The 14,566-nt window shown below is 43.7% G+C and overlaps 2 protein-coding genes across 2 annotated transcripts; one reads left to right on the top strand and one right to left on the bottom strand.

The window, feature by feature from the left end:
* Window positions 1–336: 336 nt before the first annotated feature.
* On the bottom strand, window positions 337–714 carry LOC139190100 (uncharacterized). Its single transcript, XM_070809852.1, has one exon. The coding sequence runs from the start codon at window positions 712–714 to the stop codon at window positions 337–339; it is 378 nt and encodes a 125-aa protein (XP_070665953.1).
* Window positions 715–12,284: 11,570 nt separating this feature from the next.
* On the top strand, window positions 12,285–14,285 carry LOC103453949 (cytochrome P450 94C1-like). The gene has a single exon (XM_008393544.4). The coding sequence runs from the start codon at window positions 12,366–12,368 to the stop codon at window positions 13,905–13,907; it is 1,542 nt and encodes a 513-aa protein (XP_008391766.2). The 5' UTR covers window positions 12,285–12,365; the 3' UTR covers window positions 13,908–14,285.
* The last annotated feature ends 281 nt before the right edge of the window (window positions 14,286–14,566 follow it).

Below are 14,566 nucleotides of genomic sequence, written 5' to 3'. Positions count from 1 at the left end.
GATGCTTTAAAGGCAAAAAGAGAGGCCTTGGCCAACCTCGACCGTCAAATGGCCGAATTGGTGAAACGAAGGTCGGCCATTGCTTCCGAGCTTGCTAAGGACTTCGAGTCGGGCGGCAAGGCTTGTTTAACCGAGTATGCGGCGAGCACAAAACGAATCGAGCAGTTGAAAATGGACAAGAAGAACCGGCAGGCCGAGGTCATAATGGGCAAGGTGCGGTGGCTGGAGTTGAAGGCTCTTCTCGGCACTCTTCTTCATTCTTCACCTTAAATGTAAACTGATCGATTACCTCATTGTGTATTTTTCCATCAGCCTTAATGAAATGAATTTCTATTCCTACATCTCCCATGTGACTGGATAATACTTCTTTAAAAACTTCCCATTGATTGGCAATTTGTGAACTAAACCAGTCCGGTCTCTAAGATGATACGCGCCTTTGCCGATAACCTTATGTACGACAAAATGACCTTCCCAAGTTGGCGACCATTTACCGAACCTAGGGTCTTTAATTCCTGTGGGCAACACCGTTTGCCAAACTAATTCACCTTCGCCAAATGTTTTCTGCCGGACATTTTGATTGTATGCTCGCTCGGCAATCTGTTTTTGTGCCACCAGCAAGTTATAAGCATCGAGTCGCGCTTCTTCCAAGTCTTCCAACTCCTGTCTCATGGACTGATTATATTCGGCGCTGAACAAACTACTTTGTTCAATCATTCGTAAATGCTCAGCTCGACTGGTAACACTGCGTCGTGTCCATAGGTTAGTGCATACGGGGTTGTCCCAGTCGCCGATCGGAGCGATGTTCGATATGCCCATAAAGCCTCGTTTAACTTTAAATGCCACATGCTAGGCCTTTCTTTTATTATTTTCTCGAGAATGCCGATCAATACTTTGTTACTTGCATCGGCCTGCCCATTTGCTTGTGGATAATATGGTGTAGACTGTTCAAGCCGGATTTCCAAACTTGCCGTATATTCTTTCAACCTCTCGGCTGTAAAGATTGTGCCATTATCAGTTATAATCATTTTTGGTACACCGAATCTAGTCACAATATGTTCTTCCACAAAGTCGCAAACTTCTTTAGACGTTAGCTCAGCATACGATTTAGCTTCGACCCACTTAGTGAAGTAATCGGTTGCTACCAGTATCCATGCGTGCTTGGCAGCCTCGGAAGATGGTGTGATTTTACCGATTACGTCCATGGCCCATCCTCTAAACGGCCATGGTTTAGTGACCGAATGTAATGACTCGGCCGGGACCCGCTGTATAGGACCATGAATCTGACACTGTATGCACCATCGTGCGAACTCGATACAATCCTTCAATATTCTTGGCAAAAAATAACCGTGTCGTCGAAACAACCACCGCATTTTACGTCCGCACTGATGAGCTCTGCACACCCCCTCATGGACCTCTGTGATTGCTTGAGCACTCTCTTGGGGGCCAAGGCATAGCAGTAATAGACCATCCTCACCCTTTCGGTATAACTCGTTTTGGTACGTAACATAGTTCGTGGCGTGAACTCGTGTCTTGCGACTATGTTTCCATTGGGATTGTCAAAGTACTGCATAATGGGCTTTCTCCAATCATCCGGTATTGCCTCGATGGCACAAACCTCTATAGGGTCTTGTCGGTCTAGCAACGAAGGTAAGGACATGACTCTTGTGCGTATCACGTCGTCGCGTCGGATAACTTGCTGGTTAACCAAGGCCGGGTATAGTTGTCGTAACACCGGTATTTCTCGGCCTAGTTTACCCCCTAGGAGTTGTGCACCGGAGGTGATTTGAGCCAATTCGTCCGCGTCGGTATTATGGATCTGGGAAATATGCTCAAATGTAATACCGTCGAAGGATTCGGCCAAATGGCTGGCGACCATGTGGTAGGGTGCCAGGGTATAACTTATGCAGCGGAAAGACCCATTAAGTTGGTTAATCACAAGTTCTGAGTCGCCGAGGATGAGGGCACGGGTGGCCCGCAAGTCATGAAGGATGCCAAGGCCGATGATAAGGGCTTCGTATTCGGCCTGATTATTGGTGCAGTCAAAATCTAGCTTAAGCGAAAAATACCAACGATCGTGGTTAGGAGATTGAATGACAATGCCAACGCCGGCCGAGGATGAAGTACTGGAACCGTTAAAGTACATCGTCCAGTAGTTATCGTGCGTTTCGAGCATGCCGATTTTGACGTCGGTGTCCCTAAAACCGTAGGGGGAAGGGTGTTGAGTGAGGAAGTCCGCCAATGCTTGGCCTTTGACAGCTTTCTGGGGCACGTATTGCAAGCTAAACTCGGACAACGCCATTGTCCATTTCCCAATTCGGCCTTTCACAATTGGTCGGGTAAGCATGTACCGGATGACGTCGGTCTGGGCGATGACTTGTGTGACCGACGGAAGCATGTAATGCCGAAGCTTGGAGGCGGTGAAGAACACGGCGAGACATAGCTTCTCAACGGCGGAATAATTGATTTTCGGTTGATTAAGATTTCGACTGAGGTAAAAAATAGCCTGCTCTCGTCCGGCATCGTTGTCTTGGGCGAGGAGGCAGCCGATGGACTCTTCGACCGCCGAGATATATAACTTGAGAGGCTTACCGCGCTGGGGTGGAATAAGGACAGGTGGTGTTGTGAGAGAGACTTTGATTTGTGTGAACGTCGCCTGATGCTCGTCTGTCCACTCAAATTTATCTGAGTCCTTAAGTTTCAAAAGCGTAGAGAATGCCTTCATTTTACCTGCCGAATTAGCTATAAATCGGCAGAGAAAATTTATCTTACCGAGTAAGGACTGTAGTTGTTTCTTTGTCGTCGGGGGTGGAGCATTGATGATTGCGCGTGCTTTATTTTCATCTACCTCAATCCCTCGGTGATGCACGAGGAAGCCGAGGAAATTACCAACCGACACACTGAAGGCACATTTGGCAGGATTCATTTTAAGGTTGTGTTGACGCATTCTGATGAAAGCCTGTCGGAGATCATCCAGATGTGTCTGTCGGCGTTTAGATTTAATGACAACATCATCGATGTAAACTTCGACAATGGTTCCAATTAAATCGTGAAATATGGTGTTCATTGCCCGTTGGTAAGTGGCGCGGCCGAATGGCATGACAACCCATTCATAAGTGCCGAGTGCCCCCGGGCAACGGAAAGCAGTCTTGTGCACATCGGCTTCGGCAATGAAAATTTGGTTGTACCCAGCATGTCCATCCATAAAGGATAAGATCGCATGATTTGCCGCGACATCAATTAACAAATCTGAAATCGGCATTGTATTCTCATCTTTGGGAGTTGGCAGATTCAGATTTCTGAAGTCGATGCAAATGTGCAATGCACCACTTTTCTTTAACATAGGAACGATATTGGCCAACCATTCAACGTATCGAGCTGTCCTAATGAACCCTGCCTTCAATAGCCGAACTAGTTCATCCTTGATGCCGAGTTGCACTTCGGTCGAGAATCGACGAGGTGGTTGACAGAAAGGTTTACATCCAGGTTTAATACGTAAATCGTGCTCGACAAGAGTGCGATCTAAGCCAGGCATTTCATGGTAGCTCCAAGCAAAACAATCTTTGAATTCCTCAAGCATGGCACGAAGTTCGGCTTTCATAGGTTGAGGAAGTAAAACACTAACAAATAAAGGTCGTGGGTGATCGGTCGTCCCAACATTAATTTCCTCAAAGGGATCTTTAACTTGGGGCCGATTGTCTTCGATCTCGGCCGGGGCGACTTGAATTTTGTCAAGAGATAAGACAGGACCATTATCTTCATTGGCGAGGAACTCGACGAGGTTAACACCCGAATTTGGTTGTTTAGATATAATATACCAATGAGCCAGCAGTCGTTCCATAGTAGATGAAACCGCGGCCCAATGTTTTTCCCGATCGGTGTCAAACATCGGGATCGGGGATGAAGTTAGCTAAACCGAGTCTCGCCGAATCCTAGTGGACAGTTTTGGCGCCAACCTCGATAGCTTTTTGAACAGAAATCTGAGTCGGTCGTCCTTCATCATTGAAACCATGCAGGGTGATATAACCGACGTGATCATAATAATACCGTGCTTGGATCATGTTAGCCTCGAAGGGTTCATTATCGGCTGGGTGAACAATGATCGATTTGCCGTCCCAAAAGACGAGCACTTGATATAATGAGGAAGGAATACAACTGGCTTGATGAATCCAGTCTCGACCGAGCAATGCATTATACTCGGTCTTGGAGTCAACAATGAAAAAAGCGGTCATGTGATTACGGCCGGCAATACTTACTGCTAACGGAATTACCCCTTTTGTTTGGGATTTGTCTCCAACGAAACTGCTCATCGTGATCCCAAACGGAATAAGTTCGTCATTGGAGCGACGTGAGGCCTTCATGATGTTTACAAGCATGATATTGACGGTGGCTCCACAGTCGACAAAAACTTTGGAGACTGGATACCCTTCGATATGGGCCGTTACATACAATGGCTTCAAATGATGAAGTTTGGCCGATGATGAATGAGGAAACAATTCGGCCAAAGCTGCTTTTAGACTATCATCTTTTGCTGTTGACTCGGCTTCAGCAATAGTTACAGAATCAATATGACCGGCTTCCTCGGTAACTACATCACCATCGAGGAAATTCGGTTGAGCTGTGCTTGACTGAAAATCAACGGGCAAAACATGGACCATACTGATTTCCATGTTATCCAGGACTGACGGGCCCATCGGGTTATGATCCTCTTCGCTAGCCTCATATCTTTCCTGGTCGGTGACTGCGGCATCCGCTTCCGTCCAGATTGGACGAGGAGACTCTTCTGCTCATTCTTCAATGGTTTGGTCTGCGGTGTCTCTTCGACAACTTGTTGGTTCTGCGTAAGTGCCTTAGGTGAGTCTGAGATCGGAAGCGTGCTTGGTGCCAGGATCCGAACTTGCTCCTAGTACTGTATACAGGCATCCCTGGTGTCGAGTTAGGCATCCAACTGTGCGACACGTGCTATTTCATCGGCCGTCAGGTCGAAGAGAGAAACGGCCGAAAATACTTCGAAGTGATATCGTAAATACTGGAGGTCCTCCATTGAGAAAGGAAGGTCGGCTGCACCGATATCAGTGTATGGGTCGACTTCAAAACCAAGGACACGAGCTTCCCGTATGTGCTGGAACCTAGCTTTCAATCCTGGGTCTGAGGTCTTCTGAATGATTCGCTCGGCATCTGGGCAAGTTAGGACAAGATCGATTGTGTCTTGACATGCTTTCGGTAAACCATACAAATCGTTGGCCGAATGTTTCTTATGAAACTCTCGCATATATTCCAAGGCCTCCTCAAGGAATGGTGGATGTAAATTCTGTCAAATTTTGATCAGAGGCTCTTGTGTGGCTGGCGGGGTCAATTTGCTTTCAGCTTCTTGCTTGAAATGCTCGAGACGTGCCTTCATCTCCCCAGGCCGAAGAAGAAGCTTGATCCATTTATCAGCCTCTTCGAACGTGGTTTCGATATCTTGATTAACCAGCCGTTTCTCTTGAACCAATTCTGTCATAATCGTTAGAGGTGGTCGTTCATCGTCGGTGGCACTTGTGTCCTTCAGCCGCCATTTAGGGACCGAAGTTTCTTGGGCTGCCCGTCGGTGGGCCATGCAATCTATTCTTTGGTGCCGGTGTTTCTGGGATTTAGACAGTGCAGTGTAGACACCTTTCGAAGAGTGATATGTATACCAACGTTGGTCTCTAGGTTCGGGAGGTTTGAAAGTTTTTTGGCTCTGCGATGATTCCGAGCTGCTAGAGTTATATATATAGTAGTCCTCGTCATAAAACGAGCATCAAAATCGAGGTGCCGTCTGACTGAAGGTGTCTCTTCCATCCTCACTTTAGGACCGAGCCTATCAAAACCCCCTTGATGTTGGCCTACGTTGGTCACCTTTTGCTGGGTTGTGGCTGTAGGTTGTTCCATTATAGGCGGAGGGGACTTTTCCCCTGGCTCAATGTTGACCTTTGCTCTACATTTACTGCATAAAACCGCCGTCCTACTGTCTTCATCAGTGCTATAATCCATCATAGGCTTGACAATAGCGGGTCCCGTTAAAGCTGTAGGTGGTTCGTTTGAAGGAAAATCAGCCATGAAACGTGGCCGAGAATTCTGATTCCGAAAGCGTTGCGTCGCAACAGCTTCGGCCTTCCTTTTCCCTTTGTCCTTAGGTAGGCACGCATCGACCATATTTACTGTTGCCGTGGGGAATGGGTCAGTATCAACGCTCATCTTCTTCTCTGGAAATCTCAGTTTGCCATTATCAATCCAGCTTTGGACGTTGTCTCGAAACACGACGCAATTATTTGTCGTATGTTTGCTTGAATTATGGTATTTGCAATCTATCTTTCCTTTAAGCTCTTCGGCCTTGGGAATGTTATGTCCAGGCCGAAGTTTAATGATCTTTGCTGATAACAATTGATCAAAAATCGCATCGGCCTTTGTAATATCAAAAGTATAGACCTTTGACGTTTTCATTGTTTCTTCATGGGCCAAGCGGGTTTTGGCTTCCTTAGAGTCAATTTGAGTCAGTGCCTTGCAAACGTATGGCTTATCTATGATTATCTCGGCTGCATCCACGCTAACACATTCACCTTCAGCCGATGCATAACTGACAGTAGGATTTTTGTAAATCGTCCCTCTGGACGGAGCTTTCGAGATCTTCTCTTCATGAAGCAAATAATCATACTGCTCAACATGCTGGGCTAGTTCATACATATCCCGAAAATTTTCCCCAAGGAATTTCTTTTTGTATTCCACGTCAAGACCATTTAGAGCAAGCCTTACGAACTCGACTTCAGGGAGAGGTACTCGGCACCAATTCCTGGCTGATTTAAATCTGGTAAGATAATCCATTGGTGATTCGTCGGATGCTTGAGCCATCTTTGCTAACGAGGATACTGACACTTCCATTCCTGGCCGATAAAACTGCTCATGAAATTTCTCGACCAACTCCTCTCAGCTCTGGACAGAATTCGGTGGAAGGTTGATATACAAAGCAAATGCTAAACCTGTCAGTGAAAAATTGAACAGTCGCAGCTTGTGAAAGTCGCTATTGACATCTCCGCATTGCGCGGTGAAATGAGCCACATGTTCCAATGAGGATAAGGATGATTCTTCAGTGAAATGGCTAAAATCTAGGATTTTGAAACCTCTAGGGTATTTGAACTGTTCCACATAAGCCGGATACGGATGTATAAATTTAGGGAACTTCGGCCCTTTCTTATGGCCGAATCGATCATTCGTTGGACCTCAGTTATATCGACGGGTGCTGCTTCCACTCTCTGGTCGGATCCGTCTGACCTACTGTTCGATCCTCCTCCTCTCTCCAAGTTAATTGGTTTGAGCCGAGCAGGGATTGACTCGGCCGGTGCACTTGGTAATAGATTATTTCTTGGCGGCAAATGCTGGGCAAGATCGAAAGTCCTACCGTCGCTGACCTTACTAACCAGTATTTCGAGTAATCTGGTTTGTGCCTTACTGGTATTGCGTATCACATCATGAAGTTTATCGATTCCTCGACTAAACGTCTGTTCAACCGTCCGAGATTGCTTGTCAAGCCATTTTCGAAGAAACGACCTTGTTGGTGGATCAGATCCTTCGCCGCCATGCTCGTCACAATCTTCTATTATCCCTTCATTGAGAATGCAGGTGTTCCTGTCAGGGATTTCGAGACTACGAAACTGACCGCCGAGATTAACTTCCCTTTCTCGGCGAGTCGCGCTCGTGGACTCAGGTGTTACGGCACTGATGGGATTATGCGCATGTGGCACACTGTGTCCTATATTCTGAATTGGTACATCGACTGTTGATTTCCCATAGCTGTTTTCTTTTTTACCGATCGTGTTTCAATTGGCATGAACTTCGTAGTTTAGCACTGAGTCCCACTGGGCATGCCAACATGTTGACCCTAAAAACTAGTAAGCCTACGTGGCACGCAAGCCGAGTAATTTATAAGCTAACTACGTCATTCGGTGAATGCGGGGCGTGCCAACTCGTCGGCTGAGCTCGGTCGATGAGTAAAATTTGTTGATGTTGCGTTGGGTCGCGCTACTGACTTTTGCGTCTTGCGATTGCGATCGAGAAAGGAACACGTCTCGGCCTCTTGGATTCTCGAGCCTGAAGACAAGGCTACTATTCTTACGAAGTTCATGAATCGAATTCGGCTTTCAATGTGCCGAATGTAATAACTGTAACACCTCACTTTGCCGAGAAGGCTGATGAGATGATCTCGACCAATAAGGATTCAGAAATCCTTCTCGACCGAGACTTGGATAGGTAATCAACCGTCCTCGCAGTAGTGCTGTTGATGCCAACGGAAGATGCTGCGAGACCGACTGATTCTACGATGACAGAGCTATCTATGCCGACTTAAGATATCACCGGTTGCTTTTACAGTGTTGTTGATGCCAACGGAAGATGTGTCAGCGAAAAGAGAAAATAAAAAATCTCAAAGTTGTTGAGAGAGTTTGCGCAGGGCAGTTTTGTGTGTTGAATTGAATGAGCTTTATTCGTTGCACTGCCTCCTCTATTTATAGCACTGGATACCTTTGAAGTCGAGTCAAAACCCTACTCGGAGTAGGTCTTCTTCTCCTGATCAAACACCAACTCGACCAGTCCTATTTTCTCTATGATTGTGAACCTAGTCCTTAATTGAGCCGGATTCGCTTTCAGGTTATTAATCCTGCCGAGACTCCTTATTGTACCAGGACTCGACTTGTCATGCGTCATGACTTAGCTGTCCTAGGTTTAGAGGCCCATGATCCATGATACCCTTGTCGTAAGGCCTCCCAGGCCGAGAATGATTTTATACTCAGCCCAAACTAATATTTTGGGCCCAAACATATGGTAATCAAGTTATTTTGTAACAATGAAAAATTGCATCGACATGAAGGAAACAATTATAATTGAAATGAATAGATTTGTATCCACCAAGACCAAAGTTAATTTTATACGTAAATAGTTCAAAAGAAATATATTGTTAGAGAATAGAATACCACATTGGATATATCACAAAATAATATACAATTAGAGTTTTCACCTCCAATATCACCGAAGTCTTTTGTGATAAAACTCAACACATAGAAATAGATGAGTAAGTTAGGACAATACATGTGATGTTAGTGGTGGACCATGCTATGCCTATAAAGAAATCACATATATCATGTAGGTATGAATTACCCCGACCTAGTTTAGATAAATTTTATATAACTATCATTTGCCAATACATACGCTCACATAAAGATTTTTCTTTTAGGCACACAACATAAATTGAAAGGCAGCAAAAGAAATGCGTACCATATAAAATTTTGAACTTTTAATGCTCTCTTTGTAGCAAAAGATTGCATGTCCTTTTTTCTCCGTTTCTCTGGTAAGGTGATGAAGTCGCTTAGGTATATCCTATATACAATAAATTGATTATCGTTCGATGAGTTTGATTTAATTTATCTACTATACAAGTCTCAAAACTTATAGTAATTTAATAGTAATTAATAAGGCGGTGAGAAAAATGCAGTCTTGTAAAATATGTCCCTGCATTAGGACACTGATGTTGAATACTGAATTATTAGGGTGATTGCCACTTCTCGTTACAGTACAGATTTTCTGTCTATATGACTGAAGCATGCATGAAAACGATATGTAAAAGAATTATGGATGCAGCAAAATTGATGTAAGTTTACAAAAATGTGGAAAATGAATGCATCTCTATTCTCGAGCGACACCTCATTACGTGCCGCAATAAACTACACGAAAATGACATGCCATCAGCAACTTCAAATTCCAGCTGGGGTGCTCGTATGACGATCAACGTCACTAACACATTTAATTATGATCTATTATCTTCTTCTTTTTCAGTAAATGAGAATTTCAAGTTTTGATCGTAAGTCCTGACAAAGAAATATTAACATTATTCCAAAACAAAAGTAAAGAACATAAGCTCGACAAACACACATCAGATAAATGAGCCATACCTTTTTCTGGTTACAAATAACTTGATATAGCTTTTATATTTTAATTTTAAGGATACTTTTGCAAAACTAACCCTTCCACTTAATGAAGATATTGATAAATTTATCATGGAATAATCAAAACGATTTACAGTGAACAAACTCAGGAAACACTTTTATAACATCCCACATCGACCAATGGAAAGGGGATGATGTGCCTTATATGTAGATGCCCACCTCCATATAGCACGAGGCCTTTTGGGAGCTCATTGGCTTCGGGTGTTCTGTAGGAACTTTGAAATTAAGCGAGAAAGGGGCCAGAGCATTCCCAGGATATGTGACCCACTGGAAAGTTCTGCTCGCATGTGAGTTCCCAGAAACAAAACCGTGAGGGCGTGGTCGGGGCCCAAAGCGGACAATATCGTGCTACGGCGGAGTCGAGCCTGGGATGTGGTGGAGCTTCGGTCGGGATGTGACAATTTGGTATCAGAGCCACTCTGTCGTGTGGTGCGAGTATGACGACGAGGACGTCGAGCCCCTAAGGGGGTAGATTGTAACATCCCACATCGACCAATGGAGAGGGGGTGATGTGCCTTATATGTAGATGCCCACCTCCATATAACACGAGGCTTTTTGGGAGCTCACTGGCTTCGGGTTCCGTAGGAACTCCGAAGTTAAGCAAGAAAAGGGTCAGAGCATTCCCATGATGTCGGGATGTGACAATTTGGTATCAGAGCCACTCTGTCGTGTGGTGCGAGTATGCCGACGAGGACGTCGAGCCCCTAAGGGGGTAGATTGTAACATCCCACATCGACCAATGGAGAGGGGGTGATGTGTCTTATATGTAGATGCCCACCTCCATATAACACGAGGCTTTTTGGGAGCTCACTGGTTTCGGGTTCCGTAGGAACTCCGAAGTTAAGCGAGAAAGGGGTCAAAGCATTCCCATGATGGGTGACCCACTAGGAAGTTCTGCTCACGTGAGTTCCCGGAAACAAAACCATGAGGGCGTGGTCGAGACCCAAAACGGACAATATCATGCTATGGCGAAGTCGAGCCCGAGATGTGATGGAGATCGGGTCAAGATGTGACAACTTCTATCGATTTTCATTGTTAAAGACCAAATGAGTAATCTCATAAATCATTTTAGCTAAAAGCCGGTTATTATATTGGTACCATACTTACTTGGTAGTTCTATATCGTTATAGAGGAGGATCTTGACAGGGGCTAAATAGTTTATGGTTCAACTCACTCAAAGAATTAACCAATTAATCTCATGCGCCAAGAGGGCACTTTATTTAGAAAAAGAACGAATGATGCATGGCTAATTAATTCTCTATTATTGGATTAATAAAAATGTGCTAATTAGGTTTTTTAGATCAAAATAAATTTTCATTGAGAATGGTCAATGACTCATATGAGAAAACATGTCAAACATAAGTCCTTACTCTTTAGAGGCCGTCAATAGAAACATTACTACTTCTACAGTTACAAACTTTCAAATATACAATACAATTTCTTAGGCACGGAAAAACCATTTACAGCTAATAAAAAAGTTAACACACGGCACTCGCAATTCAGAGAACTACCATAAAGGCCACAAGAAAAATATCGCACCATTCTTTGATGATTTACAATTGTCTGTAAAAGAATTACATCCTAAAAATGTCAATTTTCATTCTCATAGTCTCTTGTCAAGCACATAAACCACAAAACCACCATGTCATGTTTGAATTTTGAACAACATTTGTTGCTTTAAGATTCTAAATTGAGAAGTAAGTCATAACTGCTACAAAACTCTCCTAAACTTGTTACATTGTCGATACTTCTATTATATGTTTTAGACTATCAAACATCCAAAAGGTATCTACAATTTAGCATGCACACACACATATACCCATATATTATATATATGTATAGTAGATTCGTACCCATATGGGCCATACCAACACACTAATTTTTCCCCCAATTCAATTAGCTGTGTTGTTGCTCTTTTTTGACGACAAGAAGTGGTCCAGTCCGCCTAATACTGTTGTTAGTTTGCTTCTCATAAAATTAAAAAGGCCAGGCCAGTTCGTACAGACACGAATAAGTCCACGTGAGTGAACGTATTTTTCATACATTTTTCGTTTTGTGGACTCAGATCATCACAGTTTGCTCTCGTCTCACACGGACACGTGTTCTTCATGCTAAATATTTCTCACTTTCCATATTTCAATAATTTCTCTTTGGAAGTGGAGACGTACACCCAAAAAAAAAAAAAAAAAAAACCACTGAACTAAAAATTAATATTTGCTTCTGTTTCTTTTTTGTTTATATTTACTTTTAAAAGCACGAGCAAAAGGTGTGCGGAAATTATTTATGTGAAAAACCATCAAATCGCATATAAAATATCATGCCATCTTGTGATCTCTCTCATTACCAGTCTCTTCCATGTTCCATTCCTTGGTCATATTTCCAATGGAGTTTGAAGTTTCTGGGCTCTTGCAATTGTTTTACACCTTCATTTGCTTTCTTCTATTCTCTATGATCTTCAGCCTTTTCCTATTGAGATCAAAACTATGGTGCAGTTGTGAAATTTGTCAGACCTATCTCACCTCAAGCTGGTCTTTAGAATTCGTAAACCTTTGTGATTGGTATGCACATCTTCTTCAAGATTCTCCGAGCAAAACCATTCACATACATGTTCTAAGAAACACCATCACAGCCAACCCTGAAAACGTCGAGTACATGCTCAAAACTCGATTCGAAAACTACCCGAAAGGCAAACCCTTCTCTACAATCCTTGGCGACTTTCTAGGTCAAGGCATATTCAACGTGGACGGCCACTCATGGAGGTTTCAGAGGAAGATGGCAAGCCTCGAGCTCGATAGACACTCGGTACGATCGTACGCTTTCGAGATTGTCAATCACGAAATCGAGCACCGTCTCATCCCTCTCTTAACATCCGTTTGTTCTAATTCGGATGGTGGTAACGGAATAGTCCTCGATTTGCAAGACGTGTTCAAGAGATTCTCGTTCGACACCATATGCAAGTTCTCTTTCGGGTTGGACCCTATGTGCCTAGAGTTGTCGCTGCCCTTGTCTGAATTCGCTGTCGCTTTCGACATGGCCTCGAAGTTGTCCGCCGAGAGAGCCATGACGCCATCTCCCATAATTTGGAAGATCAAGAGAATTTTAAATTTGGGGAGCGAGAAGCAACTTAAGGAATCCATAAATATGATCAACGCTTTAGCCAAGGAGGTGATCGCCAGAAAGCGCGAATTGGGATTTTCAACCCAAAGAGATCTCTTGTCAAGATTCATGAGAAGTGTAGAAGATGAAGGCTACTTAAGAGACATTGTTATAAGTTTTCTATTGGCAGGGCGTGACACTATGGCGTCTGCTTTGACAAGTTTCTTTTGGCTCATGGGGACCCACCCGAACGCTGCGTCAGCAATTCGGTTGGAGACTGATAGAGTGCTTGGAATCAATCAGGGTCTCAAGAGCTTTGAGCAAATGCAAGAACTTCATTATTTACAAGCCGCAATTTATGAGAGCATGAGGCTCTACCCTCCTGTACAATTTGATTCAAAGTTTTGTGAACAAGATGATGTTTTACCCGATGGCACGTTTGTGAGGAAAGGGACTAGGGTTACTTACCATCCGTACGCAATGGGTAGGATCCAGGAGAGTTGGGGCTCCGACTGCATGGAATTCAAGCCCGACAGATGGTTGAAGGATGGCGTTTTCTTCATGGAAAACCCTTTCAAGTACCCAATTTTTCAACCGGGACTTAGGGTTTGTCTGGGGAAAGAGATGGCTGTGATGGAGATGAAAACTGTTGTGCTTTCACTGCTGAGACGATTTAACATCGAACATGCAGCACACGAATCATGTCGTGTGCCGAAGTTCTCTCCTGGACTCACTGCGACCTTAAGCGGTGGGTTTCCAGTGCTGGTGAAAGAAAGGACTAGCACCACCATTGTGTCATGAGTCATGAATCATGATGGGTCATGACTCACGATGTGGTACATCTATTTTTGGTGCATGTTAGTATGGATCTACCAATGAAATAGGGGTGCGCAGTGTGACATGGATGAAACCAGGCCAACCTGTGGCTGAACTCAATGTGTACCATATGAAACCAGAATGTCTGCTTTGGTGCGGTGTACGGTATTTATTTCGGTGTACAAGATGGTGGCAATGTAGCAGCTTTTCTTGACCACTGTGCAAGTGGATACATATATATTCCTTCATGGTATAATTAGCTAAGGCTAGTGATGATTTGCTTTATCTATTTGTTTCGTTTTGTACGCAGAAAGCTGCACAGTATTATTTTTAAGAAACCTCCGCAGGAGGAAAATTTTAAAACAAGAATATGGATGTGAGTACTCTTGATATATTGGAAGAAGTACACTTAATAATATATATATATATATATATTATAATATTCTACTTGCTTGTTATGTATTCACTAAATTAGGGTACTTTGTTATTCTATGTGAATCCACAAAACCACATACTCGCCAAAAGGGTTTGGTGACTTTGGCTAACTAGGTTTCCAGTCCTACAAACGAAACGATCTTTTTGATAAGGTGTTTTATTCAATATACCTTATAGCCAAAACTGTCCATTTGAAATCCAATAGTGAA

This window comes from Malus domestica, chromosome 12 (genome assembly GCF_042453785.1).
Source record: "Malus domestica chromosome 12, GDT2T_hap1".
Lineage (NCBI taxonomy): Eukaryota > Viridiplantae > Streptophyta > Magnoliopsida > Rosales > Rosaceae > Malus > Malus domestica.
The sequence above is the reverse complement of the archived record's forward strand: the minus strand, read 5'-3'. Positions and strand labels throughout refer to the sequence as shown.

Bases quoted from the DNA above. Each gene is read 5' to 3' on its own strand.
- LOC139190100 (XM_070809852.1), bottom strand. From the start codon at position 714: ATGATTGAACAAAGTAGTTTGTTCAGCGCCGAATATAATCAGTCCATG.
- LOC103453949 (XM_008393544.4), top strand. From the start codon at position 12,366: ATGTTCCATTCCTTGGTCATATTTCCAATGGAGTTTGAAGTTTCTGGG.